Source organism: Bombina bombina, chromosome 3 (genome assembly GCF_027579735.1).
Source record: "Bombina bombina isolate aBomBom1 chromosome 3, aBomBom1.pri, whole genome shotgun sequence".
NCBI classification, from domain to species: domain Eukaryota; kingdom Metazoa; phylum Chordata; class Amphibia; order Anura; family Bombinatoridae; genus Bombina; species Bombina bombina.
Window position 1 is genome coordinate 523,629,478 of NC_069501.1, and position 27,888 is coordinate 523,657,365.

General features: G+C 35.0%; 1 protein-coding gene across 1 annotated transcript in view; it reads right to left on the bottom strand.

The window, feature by feature from the left end:
- PLCXD2 (phosphatidylinositol specific phospholipase C X domain containing 2) overlaps positions 1 to 26,650 on the bottom strand; it is an 84,160-nt gene extending 57,510 nt beyond the window's left edge. The window contains exon 1 of the mRNA XM_053706946.1: positions 26,298 to 26,650. Coding sequence (XP_053562921.1) covers positions 26,298 to 26,439 — 142 coding nt within the window. The 5' untranslated portion in view covers positions 26,440 to 26,650. The remainder of the gene's footprint in view (positions 1 to 26,297) is intronic.
- Between the last annotated feature and the right edge of the window lie 1,238 nt (positions 26,651 to 27,888).

The following is a 27,888-nucleotide window of genomic DNA, read 5'->3' on the forward strand; positions in this document are numbered from 1 at the left end:
AACAAAGTACAAAAGGGGAATATGGAGGATCAAAGGGAAAAGGAGAGACAGAATAATTGGGACCTGAAATGGGAGACCAGAACATAACCCAGAAAGAGGTTATTAGAACTAGAAGAGGAAAAGGGGCAGGATGGAGAGTACAGGCAACAGAGCAGAAGAGAAAGGAGATAGAGGTTGCCAAATCTAGCATCTATAATTTGTTTAGTTTAAGTTTAGACCACAATGATTGCAGATTGTTGAACACAGGACTAAATTATGCTCATAAAGCCATACCCAATAAGTTTGAGATTTAGAAAGATGACAGTAAAATGCTACTTCCTTAAGGACCCCCTCATCAAACAAAACATATTACTAGTTTAGAATTTAAAGATTTGGAAACAGTCAAAATATTGACGGAATTAGAAAACTTGAAATCAACAATAGCAAGTACAGAGTTGTCAACTGATAAAATTGAGAACTTAATAAAATTGTCAATGAGAAACCATAGATTTATCAGTCACACTTTAAAAGAAAGTCAAGCTTTTATCCAGTGGGAGCCCAAGGTGACCAAATCCTAGTATTTGATAAATTAGTAATGGAGGAGTTTAACACTGTACAGGTGGCCCTCAGTTTACAACGGTTCAATTTAAGCCGTTTCAGAATAACAACCTTTTCTTTCAGTCATGTGACTGCTATTGAAAAGCATTGAGAAGCAGTGCATTGATTAAAATAGCCAGTAGGTGGAGCTTGTCCGCTTGTGTTGCAGCAAAGATATGCAAGTCAAGCAAGCTGAAATTAATTTGTGTAACTAGACCTGAGCTATCGAGTAGTTTTCAAAGGAACAAGATCTTCCTGTCAATAAATCAGTCCAGATAGAAATGCATAGAAATAATTGTTTGCAGAAAAATGCACGTAAAGTCTGTATTGTGTGATTATTTTATTAGGTTTATAATGCTGTTTAGTAAAATGTTTTTGTTCATTTAACTTAGTTTAATTATTTATTCTGTGTTGTGTGATTATTTTATTAGGTTTAAAATGCTGTTTAGCATTTAAAGTCTTTATTTCAAAGCTTTAAAAATAATGTATAGGTGTTACTTATGACAATTTTGAGATGGGCCTGGAACCTAACTCCCTCACTTCCTATTGACTTACATTATAAACTGGGTTTCAATTTACAACAGTTTCAATTTACAACCATTCCTTCTGGAACCTAACCCGACGTAAACTGAGGGTTACCTGTATTTGATAAAAAAAGAGGGTTCAGATGCTCAATCCATATAATGATAATCTCTCTATACAGGAACTGCATTCTCTCAAAAAACTGATGAACAATAGGGACACTGTCACTAGAGCTGCAGACAAGAGTGGTGGCATTGTGGTGCAGAATAGGTCTGGTTACCTAATGGAAGCCCATAATGAATGATCAGAATACTTATAAAATCCTAATGGGTGATCCCACTAAGGTTTATTTGAAAACGTTAATCATCTTAATATATTGGTAAAAAATGAGGGTATTTTGAATAGGATAAGTATTCATTTTTACTGGAAACTAGCCCCAAAATATATATTTTTTTTACCATCTGCCCAGGCAGACGTATTGTGTCTGGCATTGGATCCTTGTGTGACAATTTAAATATTTTGATTTTTATCTTCAAACTGTGGTGAAAAAGACAAGAGTCTATTTAAAAAACACTCTAGAAGTTATTTCCCAATTTAAGGCCTAGCTTGTGGTAAAAATAATTTCTGGGTCACGTGCAATGTCACCACACTTTATACTTACATTCTGCCTGCAGGTGGTATTAAAGCGGTAGGAGATAAACAGTCTGCATTGAATATCTCTAGTAATAATATCATCTTTTTATTAGAATGTATCATGTTCATTTTAAATACATAATTATTTCACATTTGAAGACAAATATTATAAACGAATAAGATGTACAGCTATGGGGACAACCTTTGTCCCATCCTATGCCAATATTTGAATAATTTTGAGACCTGCTTTATTTGGAATAATAATCCTTACATTGTTAATATCTATTAACAACTATTCATACAAGAAATTTTTATTTTTGGATGTAGTCCTATTTAAAGATAACAAGGATAAAATAGCGATGAGTAATTTCAAGAGAGAAATAGTTTCATTCATATGAAAAGCACACATTTGGGCAGATGGAAAAAATAATGTCCCTTACAGTCAATATCTCTGTTTAAGAAGATATAGCACTTATAAAGAGGACTTCTTCAGATAAGCAAGTATTTTAGATAATACATTTCTGGAAAGGGATACAATAGTTCTTTATTAGAAGGGGTAAAGAGCATGAAATGTGATAGGGACCATCTTATTAAGACAGCTTAGCATCCAGGGGTCAGAAAAAGTAATAACTTCATTACACTGAAATTTCTAAATTTATTACCACCTATAGTGAAGGTGGTCAATAAATTAGACAAGTTCTTCGAAAACATTGGAAAATACCCCGTTTTTTTAAGAATGTATAGGGAAAAGATCAGATATTGTTTTTAGGAAAGAAAAAAATCTTACAAATATATTAGCACCCAGTAAGTTAAGACCTATTGTAATGAACGGAAGAGTTGGCAACAATTGGTTAAGTCTAAAAAAGATTACCTTTAAGTGAGTTAAACTATTTTGCAATATGTGCAAAAGCATAAAATCCGGAAGTTCTTTCTCAGATTTAGGACATACTAAAGAATTTTAAACAAAATGTAGAGCTAATTGTGACTCCACTCATGTTGCATCATTTAAGTCGAGCTGTGGATGTAACCTATTTAGGTAGGACGATCTTAAAGAAAAATGACACATTTTAATGAGCATATAAATAATATTAAACATAAGTTTGATAATCATAGTGTGCCCAAACATTTCTTGCAACATCATGGGGGAGATGCAAAAAGCCTAAAGATACAGATAATTGATTGCATCCTACTTACCAAACCAAATATACTGCTAGCACTACAGGAGTAAGAAACTATTGGATCCACAGGTTAGCCTACAACTGAAGGGATTGAATATTGACTTGGATATACAGGCTTTTATGTGAAATTGCAGAATGGGAGGCATAGAAGCTATCTTTCATATTTATATGTGAATATAGTGTAATAGATTTATATGCATATACAGTTTGCTTGCTGTCAATAACTACATGAGTTACTTAGACTATTTAATAGGTAATCAAATATTTTATTCAAGCCATTTGAACAGAGAGAGGGAGAAATTGTCATTTTTTTAACCATTAACATTGTAATTAAATTTTAGCAATTTATTTGTTTCATTTTTTTTTTTCAAAATAACATGTGGATCAGATGGAAAAATGAATACAAGTTTTTGAAAATAGGAGAGGGACTGCTAAATGTCCAGAACACCCCCACATACTTCTGTCATTGACATGAAAGGTGCAGTGTGCATCTTGCGAAAGTTTGTAAATGAAACGCGTGCCTGAATGGTGAAAGGTGCCTGAGCCTTGTAGGTGTCCTAGGATCTAACAGACATTTAGGATTACAACCGTTCAATGTGATGTTCTTGCTTTCTTTTTTGTGAGTCGGGAAGTAAAGTGAAGGAACGCAATTCACGGAGCTACAAACGGGAAAACTGACAGGCTAACAGGCCCACTCGTTTTACTGTTATGATGAGCTGTGTTTTTATTGATCGCTAGTAAGTGCAACTTTTTGCCCAGCTTATACTTTACTGAAATAAATTATCCTTGAGTTGGAGAATCTGCTTGTATTCTATTTTCAGGAACTGAAAGATTGTACACACTAACATAGAAAGTGATAAGTGAAGATAACATAGAAAGTGATACGTGAAGAAGAAGCTGCAACCGTTACGGGTTTGTCTATTTCTACAGGGGGGTCATTTTGGAGAGATTGTGCTGGTGACTTTTCAAATATATAATTTAACCATTTATAAAAAAAGAAGTAATTTTACTGCAAAGAATTTGCTGTTTTATATGTATTTGTATTCAACTCAGCTGTGTCTTGTTCTAAGTTGAACACCTTTATATACAGATATTAAATTTGATAGCCCTGCCATATATCTCTCCCTAACCACTGTGACTAGCCCTGCCTACTGCATTAACAAGTCCTAATTGGCACATTGAAATCAGGCAACTGGTGGGTAATGTAGCAAATAAGGTAATAAGACTCTCCAAACATTTTCAAACTCACCCAGTATCTCAGTTTATTGCAAGACTACAGAAATAAATTTTGCAGTTGCCCTTTAATTACAGAAGCTGAGATCTTAATATTACTACAGTGCAACATGGCAACTTAATCAGTATTTTAAAGCATCCTGAAGCTATTGCTGTATGATTGCATCAGCAGAAACCTTGTTGCATTTAGTATTAGTCTGAAGGTGTAATTATGCCTTTAAGGATTATGTAAATAAACAGTATGCTTTGCATGCCTCGCTAGCATTAATGGTTCCTACATCTTAAAGCATGTATATATCTTCCAAAATGTTGAGGACAGAGTAATTGTTTTACTGAAGAAAATAAACAATTTGAGCTTTATTTCTCTAGAGCTAAAACTCTATTGGAAGAAAATAATCAAAAATACTCAGCACACCTAACTGTATCAAGATATGTATATTTAATGTTAGCAAAAATAACATTCAATCATAATAACAATAGTAAGGAAATCATCAAAAAATACACAAGACACAACAAAAAATGGTGAGAGGTCCCTAACCTATCCTCATTCAGACTAGCATACACTCGCATATACAACACTTCCCCTTAGGCGTCCCCAAGGAGAAATAGAACAGAGGCGTCTTTTCCCAAACGTTTCACAGTTCAGTAATGTGAATGAATGACATGAAGGCTCAAAAGTGATACTTTGTAATCCATATATGTTGAAACAATATATTAAGCTTGATTGTAGCTCATTAAAGACATCAGAGAAGTGGTAACTATTGTAATCCACATGTATTGTAACAATCTATCAGACTTGATTGTAGCTAATTACACAAAATTCACTGCCCAACTCTCTGGAAACAATATACAACCACCATATAACTAGGGAACTCTTCTCCTTCTTGGTCTCACACCCCTTATAGGCAAGATGTATAGCAAAGACCTACCCATATACAAGACTTCCCAGTCCATAGAACTAGTGACCTCGTCACCGGACTCTATATAAGCCTCTATACAACGATAGCATGTGGTGCAGCAATAATTTCAACGTATCTCATGAGCAAATCACAATTGTAAATGTCACACAACAGAGAATATACTTGCTGATACTCTGTCCAGCTTCCTGTTGGATAACGCTCAGTGAGCGTGCAATATCTCAACTCCTGCAACAAACAGAGAATATACTTGCTGATACTCTGTCCAGCTTCCTGTCAAATACCGCTCAATGAGCGTGACGTGCTGCACCGGACTTCCGCATGTAACAGTTGTTAAAGCAGTAATCTATCTCTAATATCATGTTGCAGAATCACATCTGTGATGTCAAACTTATCGTAATATGTTACACAGAATTAGCTGATCGATATCTATACCTGTATACAATTGGTTATATTCCCAACACAGTGAATCGATCTGTATGAAAATCATCCACACTTGACACTATACTAGCGTCCCTATATATATATATATATATATATATATATATAATTAAGAACAAAATAGGAATAGTAGAATACCAGATCTCTAAATAAAGAAACCCCAATGAATATCTCTATCTAAGCCCCTAGGGGTAAGTGTATCTAATTTCCTGATCCACTGGATTCCTTACGAAAGAGGGTCTTTTGTCTATCACCCCCTCTTCTAGGAGGGGGAGCATCATCCACAATTTTAAACCTAAGTTGACTCTTATTATGTGAATGGATCAGAAAATGAAAAGCATCTGGGGCATCATAATCTTCATTATTAATGACTGCTTTATGTTGTCTAATCTGTTCCCTGACATTCTGTGTGGTCTTGCCCACATATGTCAACCGACACGGGCATTTTATGACATAAATTACGTAACTTGAGTTACAAGTATATGTATTTTTAATGTTAATCTTACATCCATTATGCAGATGTGTTACATAGTCACCTTTAATGAGGGAATTGCATTGTGCACAAATATAACATGGAAATTAACCTTTTTTACGTAGGGGTAGGGTCGGATTTGTAGAACCCAAATCAGCCTTGACAAACTATTTGAAGAAAGTACAGCATCTGCTGAACTCTTGGGTAACTCAAAATGTATAGCATCTTCTAAAACTGCACTATTATGCTGTTATAGAACTAGGTTACTGTGGATGCACTGATTACCAACTGCATTGTCTATTTAGCATACTTGCTCCCCACCATGGGGAAACACATAAATATATGAAAGATTTGTCCAGCAGCAGAGAAGGGGGGGAGTGGGATGCTCCTGCCACAGCAAAAAAATATAAAGATAGAGGGAGGGATGGGGTACACTACAGGAAAAAGGTGGGGTGGGGGATACCTAACTAATGATCGCAGGAGGGGGGTGGTGGGGGGACCACTACACTACAGAAATAAAAATAAAACTTATATTAAAAAACAAACAGAGAGCTGCCAGAACCTAAGATGGCAGGCACTAGTTAGAGGGGGATGGTTAGGGAGCTATCAGGGAGGTTGGAGGGTAAGGGGGGATCCTACACTGCCAAAAATATAAAAAATATAAAACATTAATTAAAAAAAATAGCCTTACATTTTCATATTGGCAGACTGTCTGCCAGTACCAAAGATGAGGGTGACCAGTGGGGGGTGACAGAGGGAAGAGAGCTGTTTGGGAGGGATCAGGTAGAGATCAGGGGGTAGGAAGTGTCTGTTGGGGGGGTTATCTCTAAACTAAAGCTAAAATTAACCGTACAAGCTACCTGATTAACACCTTCACTGCCGGGAATTTCAGACGTGTTGTGCGCAGCTGCAGTTAAAAGTCTTCTAATTACCAAAAGGCAATGGGAAATCCATGAATGTCTGCTATTTCTAAGCAAAGGGGGTCCTAGAAAAGCTTTTAAACCATTTAAATCATGATTGCACAAGCGTATGTAAATAATTTCAGTGGGAAACCCAAAGTTTGTGAAAAAGTTAACAATTGTTTTATATGATTGCATTTGGCAGTAAATTGATAGCATGAAATATACCAAAATGGGCCTAGATCAATACCTTGGGGTAGATTTATCAAGCAGCGGCTGCTGAAATCTAACCCCAATGTTTCCAGATAGCTGGAAACAAGGGTTAAGAAGCAGTGTTTTTTTTTTATTTTAAAAACCTGAGTAGAAATGGAATGGACAAGGATTAATTTATGTGTAAGTGTGTGATTTGAGTAAATTGATCTATTTTCATATTTTTTTTTATTTTTTTTTTAAATAAACCGCTAAATATAGTGTTTGAAATGTTTTGGTGACATACTGACATGTCCAATAAATGTAATGTTAGATATATTAAGGAACATATAGTTTTATATATAGGATTATATACAATTGGGAATGAATTCTCTTTCAAATAGATGCAATATATATATATAATTTTCATTTTATTTTGATTTGCAATATGTTTTCAATTCAAGGTTGTATATTTCAACATTAATAAATCATGTGTCACGTGGCATTAGCAACAAGATCATATTTTGTATGCAGCATAGCACTATAATGGATTAATATAATAAGCACATTATATTTATTTATATTATTTGTATTAGCACTCAGTGCTCGAGTCATATCAGTCATTAATTACATAATTACTTTTTGCACTGAGTTATGGCATCACATTATGTTTGAACATTGACTTCCTTTCTCTTGCTTTTTTATATTCCTTAGTTCCATTTGATATCTGAAAATCTGAGATCTACCTCCTTGATGCCAATATTTAAAGGGTCAAAAACTTGCTGGGTACAACTACAGTTGTATGGTTACTACTCATCACACTATTGTTTTTTCCTCTTGTGCCTGCAGATTCCTTTAAAGACATTCTCTTATTTTAACCCATTATAGAATCCAGCCGCTAAAGCTTTGCATCTTTATACTGGGGGTCGCCATCTTGTAATTATTGTTGCATCCTGTGATAGAAGCAGTGTGCATTCACAGATCAGTGTTGTTACTGACATTTTGACAGTTGTACTTGCACTTTTGTTTAGAATATACTGTGAAAGTACCAAAAGGGAATATTTATCTAGTTTTTGTAACGGTAACATCATCATTTGTTTACACTGTAGCCAGCCGTGATGCAATTAATCACGATATGAGGCTAAGCAATATCTATATCACATAAGGCTGCAATTTTTTTTATCAAAACAAACAAAGAAAAAAGTCCAAAATGGCGAGTCAGAATCATTACAGCTATTTGCTAAATTTGAGGAAAGAGAATATGATTACTATGATTTTTGTTAACAATTAAGAGATAAAAAGATAACTCTTTTCTATCTTAGTGGTTTAAAAAGAAGCCAACGCAATGCCAAAACTTCTAACCTGTAATGCTTTTAGCAAGGATGATATTGCTACAAGCCGCCTGGCCAGGACTTACCGCTCCTTCCTTCCACACTCCGCTGACAGAGTGATCATACCTTCAGGCCAGCCCTCCACTGCAGACAGTCACTTGAGTGTGCAAAAGACCCCCCCCCCCCCCGAAATGGCACAATAATTTATTTATTTTTTTAAAAAGGCAGAGTTTTATAAAAAAAAATAACAATTTTGCAGCATAAGTTGGCGCGGAGCCCTCGGCGGCCACCTTGCCCTAAGCCCGGCCCTGATGGCTTCCTTAACATGTCATGTCAGCCACAAAAACGCTCCAGGCCAGCCCAGCAGCAGCACTGATCACTCTTCCATGTGGTGGACCAGGAAGTGTTACATCAGTGTCACAGCACATAACGCTACCATTGCCAGTCCTGAGGTGTGCACAAACAAGGAAGATGGCGGACCAGCAGGGCTCTTTTCTCTGGCCTATTCAGTCTACAGTGCAAATTTGCAAAGGGAATAAGACGCTGTTTTGAAAACTTAAATGCATTTTTAATGCAAAATGTACGTTTTTAAAAGATCTACTGTATACTATAATTGCGTTTGTAATGTCCGTCGCCCGTCGGCAGTTGCGCACGCATCCTCAATGGAATGTTGGCAGTGCGAGGACAAAAGAATTTGCTGCATCCAGGTACAGCAACCTGGGGGTTAGATTTAGGTTTTTTTTAAGTTTTTTGGGGGGGGTTTGTTTTATTTAGATTAGGGATGACCAGTACTCAGGGCAATGAGTAGTTTAGGTTTTTTAGTGTTAGGTTCTTTAATTTTGGGGGGTGGGGGGGTTTACTGTTAAGTGGGACTTTGTGTATTTTTTGTAAAAGAGATAAATATCTTGGGGCAATGCCCTGCAAAAAGCCCTTTTAAGGGCTACTGGTAGTTTATTCTTAGAGTAGGGGGTGTTTTTATTTTGGGGGGGGCTTTTTTATTTTCATAGGGATTAGGTTTAATTTTGTTAAATTTGGTAATTTGATTTTTTATTTTCTGTAATGTTAGCCTTTTTTATTTTTTGTAACTTTAGAATTTATTAGTTTAGGTAATTTGGGTTAACTTAAGGGGGTATTAGGTTAGGGGGTGTTAGGTTAGGGTACTTAGTTATTTAAATAGTTATTTGCGTTGTGGGAAATATACGTAAAGTAGATATAATTTAAAGAGAAGAAATTTTGTATTTTTTTTAGGACAGTAGTTTGTCCAAATAGAGTGTGGCTATATCTGTAGTTTATTATATAGAAAATATTTTTGATATATTTAAGACAGTAGTCCATTATAACTATAGTATTGCTACACCTGTAGCTTAAATATTTATATAAAGAGTTACAAAATAGGTTGTTTCTACATCTGTAGTTTAAAAAAAATAATTAAATTCTGGGAAGGATAAGACTCTTAAGCGCTACTGCTTAATTACCCGACATGGAAAGATAGTCTTACTATGTAATTTGAATCAATAAATTCTGTTTATTTTGAACAAAAAATAGATATAAACAGTTAGATCTAAAAGTTTGAAATAAAAATATAGTCTAAATCACTGTTAGTTAAAACAAATATTTAAAACAGATAGTTAAAACAAATAGGTTGGCCAACCTAAAAACATGAGTCGGATTGATCAATATAATATGCTATAATCTCATAGATGTATTGAATAAGCAAGTTAATATATTTATATATGTTTGGATATATTTGAGCCTAGGAAAAGATTCCAGATATTATTTGTGGATCTGATGTGGCGCAATTTATGATACAATAAAGTATTCACAAAGAATATTTGCAATGTTTAGTGATATTTATTTCAGTGTAAAAATAAAAACATACAAACAATTTTCATCAATAGTATCAGCAAACAATACTGATTACGATCATCCAAAATATCAAGTTAAACTTATCACAAAACATAAGAGATACATTGTTACACTCTTGTCAAAAACAAATGTGGCAACTAAATGAGGAATAAGATACATCAGGAACCAATCAAAAGTATCCACACAACAACCAATAGGATGCACCGTATGAAACAGATGGAACCCAATAGAATCACAACATGGGGTATAAAAACCCTACACCCACAATGGCAAGGACATGCTTGAAAAAGGCTGTTTTAAACAGCTGAAACGCGTTGCTAACTCCTTGCTACCTTGAAGATTTCCACAAGTTCACTTTTGTAGTGGACCGCAAAGCCAACATCTGATCTGATCTACAAACATAACGCTTGAAAGGAACATTAAGCGTTTCCACAAATAAACCGCAAACTACCTAGTCCTTTTTTTCGGACCGCCAAGAATCAACAGAAGCACACTTAATAACAGCCAGCAAGAAGAAACCTGCTGACACCTGCAAAGGGAAGTACTCTGAAACAAAGAGAGTACGGAGCTAATTCCCTGCTATTTGGAAGATTTCCACAAGTTCACCTTTTAAGCAGACCGCAAAGCAAACATTTGATCTACAATATAACGCTTGAAAGAAACATAAAGCGTTTCTACAAACAAACCGGAAACTATTCAGTCCAATCTAAAAATTGGACCGCCAAGCAGCAATAGAAGTATACTCATCAGGCAAGAAAAAACCTGCCACAAAAGGAAAATACTCTACGGAACAACTACACCGACCCAAAGAACAGTAAAACCAGTGGTCAGGAGTGGTAACAGTAACCACACACCATTGCAACTATTCCAGCATTCACTCCACCACAAACACACAGTGTGGACAAAAGGCACTCAAAAAAAGGGACAACACGAAAATCAAAACAACAGAGATAGACGAACAGAAAAAAATGCTACAGACACCTGTAACTGTGAGTACATTAAGAAAGTTCATGTAAAAAGCGGATCACGCCAATCACAAAGCAGTACTCTATAACTTTACTTTTGCCGACTCCAAAAACTTGCCTAGTGACACGCCCACATATAAACATTTACGAAGGATATAACAGCGAAGCTTAATAAGCAGTTCATTGTCGAGCAAACAATTGCCGCAATAAAGACTACCACTCTTTTAACACTTACCAGCTTAAGCAGTATACTGCTATTTCCAGGTTCTCTACAAAAAGACTTTCATCCTTTCAGCATTTTACTAAATTATTTTATGTAATCATTTATACGTTTAAGGCTGATACTATTGATGAAAATTGTTTGTATGTTTTTATTTTTACACTGAAATAAATATCACTAAACATTGCAAATATTCTTTGTGAATACTTTATTGTATCATAAATTGCGCCACATCAGATCCACAAATAATATCTGCAATCTTGACCTAGGCTCAAATATATCCAAACATATATAAATATATTAACTTGCTTATTCAATATATCTATGAGATTATAGCATATTATATTGATCAATCCGACTCATGTTTTTAGGTTGGCCAACCTATTTGTTTTAACTATCTGTTTTAAATATTTGTTTTAACTAACAGTGATACATGGAGCCCTTAGACTATATTTTTATTTCAAACTTTTAGATCTAACTGTTTGTATCTATTTTTTGTTCAAAATAAACAGAATTTATTGATTCAAATTACATAGTAAGACTATCTTTCCATATCGGGTAATTAAGCAGTAGCGCTTAAGAGTCTTATCCTTCCCAGAATTTACCTACATTTGAAGTTTTTTGGATTATTTCTTTTAGACTCAATAGCTTTTACCCCCACAGCGCATAGTTTATTAACCCATCTCACCACTAAAAAAAATAATTAGACTGCTCTCTGGGCAGGCTTATCGACTAGTATTTTAATAAAATCGCAATGGCAATATTTCCTAAAAAAAAGTTGTGATATCTTTTTTTTTTTTCCATATCGCACAGCCCTAATTTGTGATTCAAATAGCATATGTGGCATAACACAACAACATATTGAGAGATCGACTCCTAACTAATATATCCGGGTTTCTTACTTATGGGCTACCTTTATATCCCAGATTTTTAATATAATTACTAATTTTAATGATTTTTAGTTGTAATAAAAGTTTTTTTTTTCTGGGTGCTGAATAACATCCTTTAATCTTTTGACTCTCAGTGCTATAGGTGTTTTGCTTTATACTTTTCTTCCTTTCTTTTTGGAGCAGTTGATTTAATGATAATTTGTACAGCAAACATTGAAAAAAAATAATATTAGCTCATTTTTATTTAATTTAATATTGTCTTGTATTATAGCTGAGTGGTCAGTAAAATCAGTGAAATGTTTATCATTTTTGTTGAAACCAAAATGCAATTTCATATAGAAAATATATTCAAATATCTGTACACCTGCTAGATATTCAGCTGTCATTAAAGAAATAGTCTAGTAAAGATTAAACTTTCATGATTCAGATAGAGCAGGCAATTTTAAGCAACTTCTAATTTACTCCTATTATCATTTTTTATTAGTTCTCTTGGTATCTTTATTTGAAAAAGCAGGAATGTAAGCTTAGGAGCCGGCTCATTTTTGGTTCAGCACTTGAGTAGCGCTTGCTGATTGGTGTATAAATGTAGCCACCAATCAGCAAATGCTACCCAGGTGCTGAACCAAAACTGGGCCGGCTCATAAACTTACATTCAAATAAAGAACAAAGACAAACTGATAATAGGAATCATTTAGAAAATTGCTTAAAGGGATACTGAACCCAAATTGTTTCTTTCATGATTCAGATAGAGCATGCAATTTTAAGCAACTTTCTAATTTACTTCTATTATCAATTTTTCTTCATTCTCTTGCTATCTTTATTTGAAAAAGAAGGCATCTAAGCTAAGGAGCCAGAAAATTGATGGTTCAGTACCCTGGACAGCACTTGTTTTTGGTACGTGAATTTATCCACCAATCAGCAAGAACAACCCAGGTTGTTCACCAAAAATGGGCCGGCTTCTAAACTTACATTCTTGCTTTTCAAATAAAGATAGCAAGAGAATGAAGAAAATGTGATAATAGGAGTAAATTAGAAAGTTGCTTAAAATTGCATGCTCTATCTGAATCACGAAAGAAAAAAAAAAATATATATAGGTTCAGTGTCCCTTTAATATTGCATGCTCTATCAGAATCATGAAAGTTTAATTTTGACTCAACTATTCCTTTAAACAAATTTACTCCAGAGAATACACATAAATAATCTTTATCTCAATAGGAAATGTGCATATAAGTAAAGACAGAAGACTGCACACACTTTACAATATGGTGTGGGTCAACTTCCTGCAATAACTATTACTGTGTATGCAAAGATGATGAATCCCTGAACAAATTATCTAGTTAACATTTAGTTAAAGGGACAGTCAACACCAGAATTTTTGTTGTTTAAAAAGATAATCCCTTAATTACCAATTCCCCAGTTTTGCATAACCAACACAGTTATAATTATACACGTTTTACCTCTGTAATTACTTTGTATCTAAGCCTCAGCAGACTGCCCCCTTATTTCAGCTCTTTTGACAGACTTGCATTTTAGCCAATCAGAGCTGTCTCCATGGTAAATTCACGTGCATGAGCTCAATGTTATCTATATGAAACACATGAACTAATGCCCTCTAGTGGTGAAAAACTATCAAAATGCATTTAAATTAGATGCGGCCTTCAAGGTCTAAGGAATTAGCATATGAACCTCCTAGGTTTAGCTTTCAACTAAGAATACCAAGAGAACAAAGCAAAATTAGCGATAAAAGTAAATTGGAAAGTTGTTTAAAATTACATGCCCTATCTGAATCATGAAAGTTTTTTTTGGACTTGACTGTCCCTTTAATTATTTAGTAAACAAACAGTAAGTGCTAAACAAAATACATTTAGAGGGATATCACCACATTTGATTGGCTGTCCTTTTCACATTTTGTGTTTAAAATAGGTTAGGGCAGAATTTTGTATTGATCATTCACTTGGTAGCTGAATATGACCACAGTCAGCTGCATTTGGCTACTTTTCAGAGCAGGATTTATTTGTGTAATAATGCAACACACAAATATCTGTACAATTTGATCTGGCACCGAAAATAGCAGAATGACGCTGCCTGCGGCCAAATAATGAAATACTGCTCATCCCTAGTTTAAACAATCTGATCAACTTTAAAATGTGTCAAGGTTAAAGGGACACATTGAAACCTAAATATACTATACCTTTAAAACTTACATTTAATGTCCTGCAAGAGAAATATGTTTTATTAAGGTAATGTAACTTTTACCCTCAATTACCTTATGTGAAGTTTTTTTTTTCCTTGGTAGCTCCTGCAAAAACCAGAGACTGCAGAATCTGACAAAAGGCAGCGTGAACGTGCACATTCAGTCTCAATGGCTTCTGATTGGCTATACTGCTTGGCGTCTTAAAGGGACATGAAAGAGCTTGCAATTTTAAACAACTTTCCAATTTATTTCTGTTGTCTAATTGGCTTTATTCTCTTGATATCCTTTGTTGAAAAGCATATCTAAATAGGCTCAGTAGCTGCTGATTGGTGGCTGCACATAGATGACTTGTGTGATTGGCTCATCCATGTGCATTGCTATTTTTTCAACAAAGGATATCGAAATAATTAAACAAATTAGATAATAGAAGTAAATGGGAACGTTGTTTAAAATTGTAATCTCTTTCTGAATCATGAAAGAAAATATTTGGGTTTCATATCCCTTTAAAGAGGAAACAAGCAGCTGCCAATCTAGGAGTACTATGAGTAAGATAACTAGATGAGTGAGATTTTTATTAAAAACTAAATTAACAAAACATATTGCTCTCGTAGAAAGTTAAAGGTAAGTTTATATTTAGTTTTCAAAGGACTAGTTTTGTGTCCCTTTAATAAAACAGCAAGGACATTAAAGTAACATTGTACTCAAACAAAATCTATTATCCATATGAAACGGCATTTAAACGTGAAAAAAAAATGCCTGAAAAAAGATGAATTTAGTTAAAAATTTAAAATGAAACTAATACTACAACAGTATCAATTGTGTACGCCCCCTACATATGCTAACTGGCTGAAAGGTAAATTCTGCTGATACTAACTGGCAGGTTTTCCCTATTAAAGCTGATTGCCTGAAAAAAACATACAGTGTTGTACTTCCTACATTAGTAGGAAATACACACCTAATATTGCTGTATAAGTTACAATTAAAGGGATAGTAAACACCAAAAATGTTATTGTTTAAAAAGATAGATAATCCCTTGATTTACCATACCCCAGTTTTGCATAACCAACCCTGTTATAGAAATATACTTTTTACCTCTATAATTACCTTGTATCTAAGCTTCTGCTGACTGCCTCCTTATCTCAGATCTTTTGACAGACTTGCATTTCAGGCAATTAGTGCTGACTCTTAAATAACTTCACGTGCATGAGCACAGTGTTATCTATATGAAACACATGAACTAACGCCATCTAGCTGTGAAAAACTGTCAAATGCAGAGGCAGCCTTCAATGGCTTAGAAATTAGCATATGAGCCAACCTAGGTTTAGCTTATAACTAAGAAGAGAACCAAGCAAATTTGATGATAAAAGTAAATTAGAAAGTTGTTTAAAATTACATGCCTTATCTGAATCATGAAAATGTAATTTGGACTTTACTATCCCTTTAAAGGGACATTCCAGACAAAATTAGAATCCACATGGATGCATTTCAGTTTTGAATAGAATAATTTTTGTAAGATACATGTTTTAGCAAAAATGCTTCTAGTAAAAGCTATAGCTTTTTCAAAAGTGTATTTAAGTATGCACCATGCACCAGCATTTTAAACATGGCACTTGCTCAGAGAGCCTAAGGTGTTTGTACTATCTGGTAATGACTCAGTTTGTTTATTGCTGACATGATACAAGTCCCACTGACGCTCTGAGCAGCTGCAGTATTTAAAATGCTGGTGCACTGAGAATATTTAGCTATGCTTCACATGCACGTGCAGAGAAAAATACATTTGTATTGCAAATATGTTTCTATTCAAAGGTGTAATTCATCTATGTGCATTTAAATTTTGACCGGAATGTCCCTTTAATAACAACATTGTAACAGCATTTACTTCACAACTTTTCAAGAAAATTAAAAAAAAAAGACAAGCAAAAGATGTGTGTAAATGTTACCTTCCATATAGATGATGGATTTTTTTTTAAATAAGAGTATCCCTTTAAGTAATCAATGTAGAAACATACCAGCATACCATGCAGTGCCACACCTATCATGAGTAGTCACAGGCAAAGCACCCACACAGGGCGGGATCACTGGATTTCCTTAGTTACAGTAGTTACATGCTTCAAACAGCTTGATGCTTACATGATTATATGTTGACAGTCCTATAATTTTGATTATTCATATTAAACAGAGATCACGTTTTTTTGACAACTACTATGATTACACAAACAGAAAAAAAACAATGCCAATGAGTTATGCCCAATGTATGTTTATCTAAGGTTTGCAGTTTTAAATTGGCTTATTAAAATAACATTTACACATAAAATAAATGTTTTAAAACATGTAAAGCTATTTTTTTCTGATCAAAATGTGGACTGTTTTGAATTCTATGTTTTTTTTTCTCTTTAACTTTTTCCCAATTTTCATGTAAATACATAATCAGAAAGTGTTTTTTTTTTATAGAAACCATTTTATTTTAGACATAACTTAAAGGGACAGTCAACACCAGAATTGTTGTTGTTTAAAAAGATAGATAATCCCTTTATAACCCATTCACCAGTTTTGTATAGCCAACACAGTTATATTAAAGGGACAGTATACACCAATTTTCATATAACTGCATGTAATAGACGCTACTATAAAGAATAAGATGCACAGATACTGAAAAATGTTTAAAAACTTACTTAGAAGTTCTCAGTTTGGCTCTGTTGAAAAGGTAGTTGGAAAGCCTACTGCAAGTGGTAAATAAGACACTCCCCCCTCCCTCTTCTTTTGCATATGAAAAGACCATTTACACAAACAGGAGCAAGCTGGAGTAGGTATCTGACGGTATTCTCCTAAAACTTTGGGGCTTGGTTAGGAGACTGAAAATCAGAGCAATGTTATTTAAAAATAAGCAAAACTATACATTTAAAAAAAAAAAAAAAAAACTTCATAGGCTATATAAATAGATCATCTACAAAACATTTATGCAAAGAAAAAATGAGTGTATAATGTCCCTTTAATATACTTTTTACCTCTGTAATTACCTTGTAGCCTATGCAGACTGCCCCTTATTTCAGTTCTTTTGACAAACTTGGATTTTAGCCAATCACTGCTGACTCCTAGGTAACTCCACATGTGTGAGCTCAATGTTTTCTATATGACACACATGAACTAACGCCCTCTAGTGGTGAAAAATTGACAAAATGCATTTAGATGAGAGGTGGCCTTCAAGGTCTAAGAAATTAGCATATGAGTCTACCTAGGTTTAGCTTTCAACTAAGAATACCAAAAGAACAAAAAGAACAAAGCAAAATTGGTGGTAAAAGTAATTGGAAAGTTGTTTACATTTACATGCCCTATCTGAATAATGAAAGTTTATTTTGGACTTGACTGTCCCTTTAAAGGGTCAGCTGCAATAAGAAAATCTACTATATTAGAGCATTTTCTTAAAGCTGTATTGGTTGTCTATATCTATGTGTTTAGATAGATAAAGGGACATTAAAAAAAATGTTGCTTCTGTATAAAAATTGTACTTACTCCACACTCCATTTCATTTTAGAAATAACTTAAAGGGACAGTAGCAATAAGAAAACAATCTAATAAATTACAGCATTTTCTTATAGCTCTATTGCTTGTCTATATCCAGGGCTTTTTTGTGGGGGTACTCACTGGTACTGATTACCCCCACCTCTGCCAACTCATAAGACGTAATATTTGTAATCATCATGTAAATACTCTAGTTTTCACAAGAAGGGGCTGCAAAATACATTGAACATTGTAAATAATTTTGTCACTTTGCTTTTCTCAAAGCTACTGACCAGAATTTATCAATTAAAAATTAGTGAGTACCGGCACCTTTTCTTTTACAAAAAGCCCTGTCTATATCTATGTGTTTAACTCCAGGGAAATGGGTTAAAGCCATGCTGAAGGGACATTAAACACATTTTGCTTCTCTGTTATAAATGATACTTACTCCCCACTCCCTTTTTCTTTTAAAAGGGACTGTAAACAGAGGAGGGGTAAGGGAGGGGCGTGGTTCCCTACACGGTGGAAAAAAGGTTTTGAAGGGAAAATATTGGCTGGAGGTGGGAACCTACACTACAGAAAAAAATTTGATCTTTGAGGGCTCTAATTTTTTTTATCAATAAATATAAAATAAAAAAAAATATATAAAATCATAAGAATAATAAATGAAAGACGGACTGCCAGTACCTAAGATGGTGGTGACCATTGATGAGGAGCTGTTTGAGAGAGATCAGGTAGGTTTCAGGGAGTGGGAAGTGTCAGGTGGGAGGGTAATCCCTACACTAGAGCAAATATAAACCTTACAAGCTAACTGATTAACGTCTTCGCTGCCAGGAATTTCAGAAGTGTGGTGCAATGTTCAACTTGAGGCCTACTTGCCAAAAACCAATGGCAAAGCCATGCATGTCTGCTTTTTTTCTAAACAGAACAAAGGGGATCCTAGAGAAGCTTTTACAACCATTTGTCTTATGACTGCAGTAGATGTGTGTAAATCATTTAGCGAGAAACCCAAAGTTTTTGAAAAAGTTAACATTTTTTTTATTTGATAGTGGCCAAATAGTGGCATCAAATATATCAAAATGGGTCTAAGTCAATACAGTGGGTTGTCTACTTCTACTAAAATATATACATAGTTTTCTAAGGTAAAATGAAAAAAAGGGCTCTATTTCTGTTTTAAACTGAGTGATAGCAAAAATGCTAAAAATTCTTTGTTACTTTGGGCAAGTTTTTCTCTGAAATTTCCAATAGCAAAGAGGTTAAACACACAGATTGTCAGGGTCAGCAGTGCTAAAATAAATGATCTAGTGAATTAGAGTATGTCATTTTTGCAATATAATTTTCCTTTAAAGGGACAGCATACCCTACATTTTTCTCCCCCTTAATTTGTTTCCAATTATCCATTTTACCTACTCGAGTGTATTAATAGAGCAACTTCTCATACATTTTATACCCTGTAGCTAGTATAAGTCACTGGAAACACATTTATTATTTATCATTTTATTTAGGAGATTCAAGGGAAAGTAAAGTAAAAAATAAACTTTTATGACTTTGATAGAACATGCAATTTTAAACAACTTTCCAATTAACTTCTAATTTGCATTGTTCTCTTGGTATCCTTTGGTGCAAATGTAGTCTCAGGAGCAGTAATGCACTATTCATAGCTAGCTGCTGATTGGTGGCTGCAAAAATATGCCTCTTGTCATGGGCTCACATGTGTTCAGCTAGCTCCAAGTAATGTATCGCTACTCCTTCAACAAAAGATACCAAAAGAATGAAGCAAATTTGATAACAGAGAATGGAAGTTGTTTGAAACTATATGGTCCATCTGAATCATGAAAGAAAAAGTTTGTGTATCATGTCCCTTTTTAATGGTAATTTATGATGAGGTAGCTGATCGATGGAAAAGATGGTAATTGACCACTAGATGTTCATGAAGTTTCTGACTGTGGTATATTTATAGGGCTTTATGTACAAAGTAGAGTAAGCTGCTCCGGAGCCCTTGTGGGGCAGATACGCACATGCGAGCCTGCTTCCCGCAATGTAAGGAGCAGCGATTATTAGACCACTGCTTCTTACACTCTTTGCCACCTCGAAGGTGGTGAAGAAAAATCCCCCCGAACTTGCTCGCTCTGGGTGATTGACAGACCCTTCTCTCGCATGAGAGAAGGGGCGGACATTACACACTCATCGGAGTGTGTAATGATGTATATGGGCCAGCTGACGTACAGATCAGTTGCTCGTATGCAGCGAAGGCGTGTGGACAACATCTCAAATTGAGAAGCTTGTCCATACGCTGCTTAATACATGGGGCTCATAGTGTTTGGTTTGTGAGATATTTTTAATTGATGGTTTGAGTTGGAGTATAAATTACAATGTTTTGTGTTATATAAATGCAGAGTTGTCAACTAACACCATGATGCACTTTTCTTCAGAAAGCAAACAACATCTAAGGTATTTGTACTGGTTTAAAAGAATGTTGTTCAACTAAATCTAAATACCATTTAGAATGACTTGCTTGAAAACATTATTTCTTCTTTTGGTAATGCAGTTTATGGATTATCTAACTGAGACCTCATCAGATTTAAAACTAGTAAATACTTTCTATATAAAGCCTAAAAACACAACTTATAACAAGCGCTTAGGAAAAGAAGGAAACAGGAAATCACCTGATCAATGCCAAGATCAGATCCTGGAGGACTGCCTATGATGCTAGGCACGTCCCACAGTCAGATTTTCCATTGCCTCAAAGCAGGAGGGAGCAGGGTGCTGCAAATCATAGGACATTCCATGCTCTCTTAAAAGCATGAAACATTCTAACGGCATCAAGAGGTTAAACTGAGTGTTTGCAACAAGATTTCTTATGATGTTATACATTGTTGCAAACACTGCCTCCTCTAGAGCTGCAGGAAGTAATATCTATTGTGCCTCTAGATAATACTTGAATAGTACTACTGGACACCCTGCAGGATGTATAACTCATATATATCCAGGATAACAGGTGGCAAAACTAGGTGCTATATAGTGCACACTCCTAAGCCTACCTAAGTATGCGCCTCAATACATTTTAAAGAGAAAGAAGTAAAAGAAGTGAAATTTAACACTTTTTTTTATCTGCATGCTCTATCTGAATCATAAAAATTAAATTTTGACTCTCATGTACTTTTAATAATATTAGAAATAATTAATGATCATCATTTCCTGCTTTCTTTAAAACTTCACATCACAGATAGTCTAAAGCCTATTTACTATAATGACATATTTATGTAAGTAAATCATATTACCAATACACATTACTCATCATCAATTAAATTAGTAAGTGAATATTATATTGTATACCAATAAAACACAGAGCTGGTATTTGTGCTATAATGCCACATGAAGATGCAAGAGAAAATGAAAATTAAACTTTCTTTATTCAGACACAGCTTACAATTAAAAAGCAAACAACACTTTTACTATTATTTATTATACATACATTTATAATATATCTCAAGGAACTAGATAGAGGGCTGACAAGAATATATTTTGACATTTTGATTTGCAATATGAAATACATTAAATAAATTAGGACATTGGGAGGTGGACATAGGCTAATACTTAGGTCTGGGGGTTATCTGTAAACATCTTTCTTTCAGGAGAGAATTGCCTGGTATTTTGGGGCTGGACTGTCCTAATGAATGTGATCAGACTGATATACTGCTGAAAAGTCCTCTTATGTGAAAGGTTCATTCCAGGAAAAAAAAGAGACTGCACGCTGAGTGAGTACCAACCCATGGTGCAGACTGTTCAGCACCGTTTGTCCATAGTTAAGAGATTCTCTACTGTGTTCTACTTAGGGCTCGATATATCAAAGCTGAGGTGGACAGGGGCGCATATAGGCGCCCCTTCACGCCTCAGCTCACCTCTGGAGGGGCAAATTTCCCCGGAGGAAATTACAAATGCACACAAGCGCTATTTTTCACTTGCGTGCACAGCCAATCACGCGAAGCAGGAGCTGTCAATCTCCTCGGTTGGACTAGACCGCGGCGAATGAATTTCACCACCTTAGATGTGGCGAAGAGGTTAGGAAAGCAGCAGTCTGATAACCGTTGCTTGTTAAATACGGCGAGCAGGTTCTTGTGGAATAGCAAATCAGACATCACGGGACAGAGCATTTGAAGGGATAGTTTACTGTTAAATGCTCTCACCTTTTAAGTGTTCCCAATAATCCATTTTACCAGCTGGAGTGTACTAAATTGTTTATAAATAGGTACTTAACCTTTATTTAATCGTTTAAAATAGCTGATTTTGCCTGTTGAAACTGCCACCTATACGAAAATATGAATACTTCTCTATATAAAAGCTATGTCAATTAGAGGCCACAAAATAAATCAACCTCCCAGAGGTGGGGAAAAATAGTGAGAGGGCTCAGCCCATTTAAAAGGGTGTTCCTAAAACTGCTTAGAATATAATAAACTCTTATCAGCTACTCACCAGAGTACATTCCTTTCGAGCAAAAATATATATTACTAAAGCTGCATTAGGATCTACATAAATGGAGCCCTAAATGTTAATGCATATGGTTTCCTGGAGCTATTATAGGCTTTCAAGCTCTGGTACTGTTTAGACTGCATCTCTGTTAGACTCCTGATTTTGTTTTGCAGAGGAATACCAGCTCATTTGACAAGACTAGATTGTAGTACATAATATCAAGTGATTATAAGGTCTGCATTAAACAGATGACATGAGCAGGATTGTATGTAAGGAACTTTAATTAGACAGGTGGAGATCAAAACACAAACATTTAATCTATGTAAGTTATCTCTGAAATGTGCCACTGGCACATCAGAGGTTTGTATTTATTTTCTATACCAGTCGATCTTGCCTTTTGCTTTGTGGCACATCTTACTCATTGGAAAAAATCAAGCAACGCCCAAGATGTCATATATTGAACAATAAAGTGATAAAAGGTAAATAAGAGAAATGTAAAAAAAACATAAATGAATCTAAAACAACAAAATGTATAAATTACTTCCAAATTTGAAAATTTAGCAGTTAATTAAAAAAAAAAATCTTAAAAAGGGTACTAAGTATAATATATATATATATATATATATATATATATATATATATATATATATATATATATCTAACAGGCAAAGTACAACCTGGATTAAACATTTTTTTATTTATTTAAGGATGGTGAACTTTTGTTCTTTTACCCAAACTGTGATGTAAAAAACAAATTGTTATCATTCATTGCGTTCTCTGGGCTACCGCCATATTGCACAACAAAGTACACAGATCCACAGCACATAACAGGAACAGATACAACGTTTCGGGAGCCATTCCCTTATCAATTGAAAAGCATGATTAAGGGAATGGCTCCCGAAACGTCACTTGTATCAGTTCCTATATGTGAATAAATATCTTGAACGTCTTGCTGCTGTGGATCCGTGTACTTTGATATTGGAGAGGCCTGCACTCACCTCTGTCCCACTGGCATCAACATTCACTGGAAAAAGGTGCTGTATGTGAGTTTGTTTGTGCTATTACCATATTGCACAACGCTAACATCATACTGCCTGCCAGATCATTTTTTTTAGAAGATGAACCCTTTTTGATGTTGATGCAGTCACAATAAACCACTTTCTCATTATCCTATTGCTGAAAATTGTTTCTGTAATTAACATGTGCCAGTCCTATTTTTTCCAATCCAACTTCTCTTTACTTAATGACACATTTACAAAGCCATTTTTCACTTATCAAATTAAGCACTGTGACACAAAGCCTGATGCTTGTTCCAGAGCCCAGCCACTCAGGGGTTAAAAAGATGGTTCCTAGCTAACAAGTCACTTTATTTATTTTCTTTCTGCCCTATTAAACTCTGTTCCCCATCCCCTCATAAAGGCACCCCTTTTCAGGTCATTTTTCTAGCTGGCTGAATGTGTTTTATTGTACAGGCAATACCCCCTACCTATCCTCACTACGCTACCTTGTGAATATCCGCTAAACACAAAAAGGCTTGTTGCCCCCACACCATGTGACTAGAACGGACCATTCTGGTGGGATCTAGACACAAGGGGGAGAGCAGGGGGTTGTATGTAATTTGGCTTTTGCATGTTTACATTTTATACCATGTACTGTATAAAAACACTCTGTCTTGACCATTAAAGGGACATTCTACACCAGAATTTGTATTGTTTAATCCTTTATTACCCTTTCCCTAGTTTGTCATAACCAACACAGTTATATTAATACTTTTTGCCTGTGATTACCTTGTTTCTAAGTCTCTGCAAACTGCCCCCTTATTTCAGTTATTTTGACATACTTGCATTTTAGCCAATCAGTGCTGGCTCCTACGTTACGCCATGTACGTGAGCACAATGGTATCTATATGACACACATAAACTAACACCCTCTAGAGGTAAAAAACTGTCCAAATGCATTCAGATAAGAGGCGACCTTCAAGGTTTAAGAAATTAGCATATGAACCTCCTAGGTTTAGCTTTCAACTAAGATTACCAAAAGTACAAAGCAAAATTAGTGATAAAAGTAAATTGGAATTTTTTTTTAAAATGACATGCCCTATTTAAATCATGAAAGTTTATTTCGGACTAGACTGTCCCTTTAAAATAAGTTACTCTCTACTGCACTAAGCCTTGTCTGGTATTTGTACGGAAGGGAAAGAGCTTCTTTCACTACAGAGCTTAATCACTACAGACAGGGCTACTAGATGATTAGCACTCCCAAAAGCAGGAACACTGGTCCCTGGAGGTCTCTGGTGGCACTTGGAGAAGGGTGTGCAGCACGGCGGGACTGCTCTGGGCCTTACCTTAGGGTATCATGGGAATAAAGCAAATTTGATAAAAGTAGTGAATTAGAAACTTTAAAAAAAAATGGTATGCTCTGTCTGAATCACAAAAGAAAATGTTTGGGTTTAATATCCCTTTAATAAACCAGCAAAGACACACACCCACTACACTAATAAGGCCCCTGCTTAAATCCTTTAAAATGGCATACACATATCTCTATGGTTTTGGAACACAACAGGCAATTGCACAAGTCACCTATTAGCATCACTACCCACTATTAAAACTGAACAACCACCTTGCAGGCCCTTCAATCGTGATGTAGTCTTTAAACTCACAAATGTGCAATTTTGCTGTTGTTAATCCTGTGAATTTGGTTGTTGGATTACGGAATTGGGAGTTTAACAATGTAGATAAAGATGTGTTGTTGCCTTCAGAAGGTAACGATTTGTCAGTGGTATTAATGACAGAAACATTTTGGGATTGTGATACTCAGTAAAAAACATTTGGCAATACCTGATGAAAATCACAATCACGGAAATTGAGGACTTTCTAATTCTCAGAACATAAAATGTACCCTGCTTCTCAAGTCTTTAGCTGATTAGAACTGCAAAACAACACATTTTATACTAACTATTACTGATACTAGCCTTGTTGTCTGAAGACTAAAGCCCAGATTAACTTCTCCAAATAAGGCACATTGTGGTTGAACTCTGACTACTGAAAAACGATTGCTGTAAAAAGGTGTTTGTGTTAATTTGTGTTAAAAACATTTTAATTCATTTTGGCATTCTATAGAGACGTCTAACAATGTATGTATGTAATGTCCCTTTAAGAAAACCAAGAATTCTAATGGATTTGAATGAGAGAAAAAAAGCACAAAAAAATAATTACAAATAAACAAAACCACCTTAGGATTCATGTTGTGTTTTTTTTTTTTTTTTTTTTTTTTTAATTAACCTAAATTAAAGAAATTGGGACCACAAGGATATTGCTTAGAAATGATATGTTTTAAAGAAAACAAGTGTATTGTTTTACACTGGCATTTTCCTATAGGTTTAGGGAGCTTTGCCCCATTCAATTAATCAGTACCATAGAATAACAGGGACTGGACACATTTTTCTTCAATGGGTTTTTATGCTTAGCGAATCTAATCAAATGAGCAAGGTATAACGTTTGATGTCATATTTAAAAACAGATAGTGTAACAAATATCTTGGATTGAAAAATAATTTATGTCCTCAAAACGAGAAAATGACACAAAGTTAAAATAGAATGATATAATGTATTCATGTTATTAAACCTGCCCTGCAATCAAAATATATAAAGTAGACTTCTTCATTTTATTCTTCACGTAGCCAATCCACTAAATTCACCTCTATTATCAATAAGCAAAGGATTAGTAACCCTGCACAGGCACATCAGTATAACCCATTGTCCTTCATTGTCAAAGAAGTTGTAACTGTCAGCTGTGTAATCCTACCTGGTATTGCCAAATTGGATAAAGGTAACGTGCTTAAACAGGGAGGGAGGGCTGCCATCCAGTCCTGGTTACATTTTGCGCCTTTCTCCTTATTGTCCTGGACTCGAGTCTCTGCAACTCTAATATGCCTTAATTCATTCATCCTGGAGATGTGTAAGACTTGCTTTCCTTCAGCATCTATTTTGGCATTAGTTCCACAGCATTGCTGAAATAGAGCAATCTTCACTGCCTTAGATCAGAGAACAAGTTGTGTGAAAGTGCTCCCTCTGCTCGTGTATTATGCAGCAGGACTTCCGCATTGTCAGAGAGCTGAGTGACAACCTTGTCTGTCTGAGAGCTACAGCTCCGTGTTATGTTCAGGCAGCGGCATTCTAAAGCTCATTATTCTCCCAGATGCTGTATAAGCATAGCAGTCATGTGTAGCCTACGTCAGACAAGTACAATATGTGCTGCTCCTCCCTCTAGTGGCAAGTATATGGTAATTGCTTAGTCAGAAGCATTTTTGAACTTTTTTTTCAAGTCTATTGAACATTATGCCTGCTTCACTTTTCTTATAGTTTCTTCCAACTTTATGAAAAATACAGCTAATTTGCCATTACATTCATCTAACCAAAGAATAGAAGTATTTTAATCTTTAATTTTGTTTGTTTTTTACTTTGCATGGGAAAAGGTTATGATAAAGATGCTTCAACTAATATTGAAGTTAATTGGAAAATGCAAGTTTGTGAACTATTCACTACTAAGGCTGTATTGTATGCCTCTCAAAATATTACCTCTCAAAGCATGAAAATAAAAAGTAGATTTATTGAAGATAGCAACACTTGTTTTTCAAAATATATATATTTGGAGAGAATTAACTGCTGTCTTTTAGATACAAGAAATAAATTAGACAAAATTACATTGCATATCAGTCCATACCAGACAAGGATGGATTGGGCTGGGGGGGGCAGGGTGGCAATTACCCCCAATCCACCTTTAGCAGTGGAATCAGGGCCGGTGCAGTCGACTTGTCTGGGAGTATGTTTTTCCATGGTATGTACATTGTGTGCACATTAAATCACAGCACATTTGCAGTGTACACAATCCAATCAGCTTTTTACTTTAGCTTTTATTAGTGCCCACAGATATGGAGAAACAAAAATCACTGCTCTTTAAATCATATAAATTGAAATTAAAAATGTTTACAGCTTTATTAAGTCCCTTAATATATCATATCATACCTCTTTCCCTTCTCTCCTCAAAGCTACACATATTTGGTACATCTATCTATCTATCTATCTATCTATCTATCTATCTATCTATCTATCTATCTATCTATCTATCTATCTATCTATCTATCTATCTATCTATCTATCTATCTATCTATCTATCTATCTATCTATCTAAGACAGAGATGAACTGTACTCTCAAACCAGAGAGGCTATACATCCCCTGCCACTAGCAAAACTCACAGCCCTAGGTGTTCACCAACACTCAAGTGACTCAGTGTGAGGATGAGGGAGGTGTCTGGAACTCAGTATGCAGGAATGGAAAACCAAAAGAAAGAAAGTCTTTCTTGAATAAACTTTTACTAAATAACTGTAATGCAGAA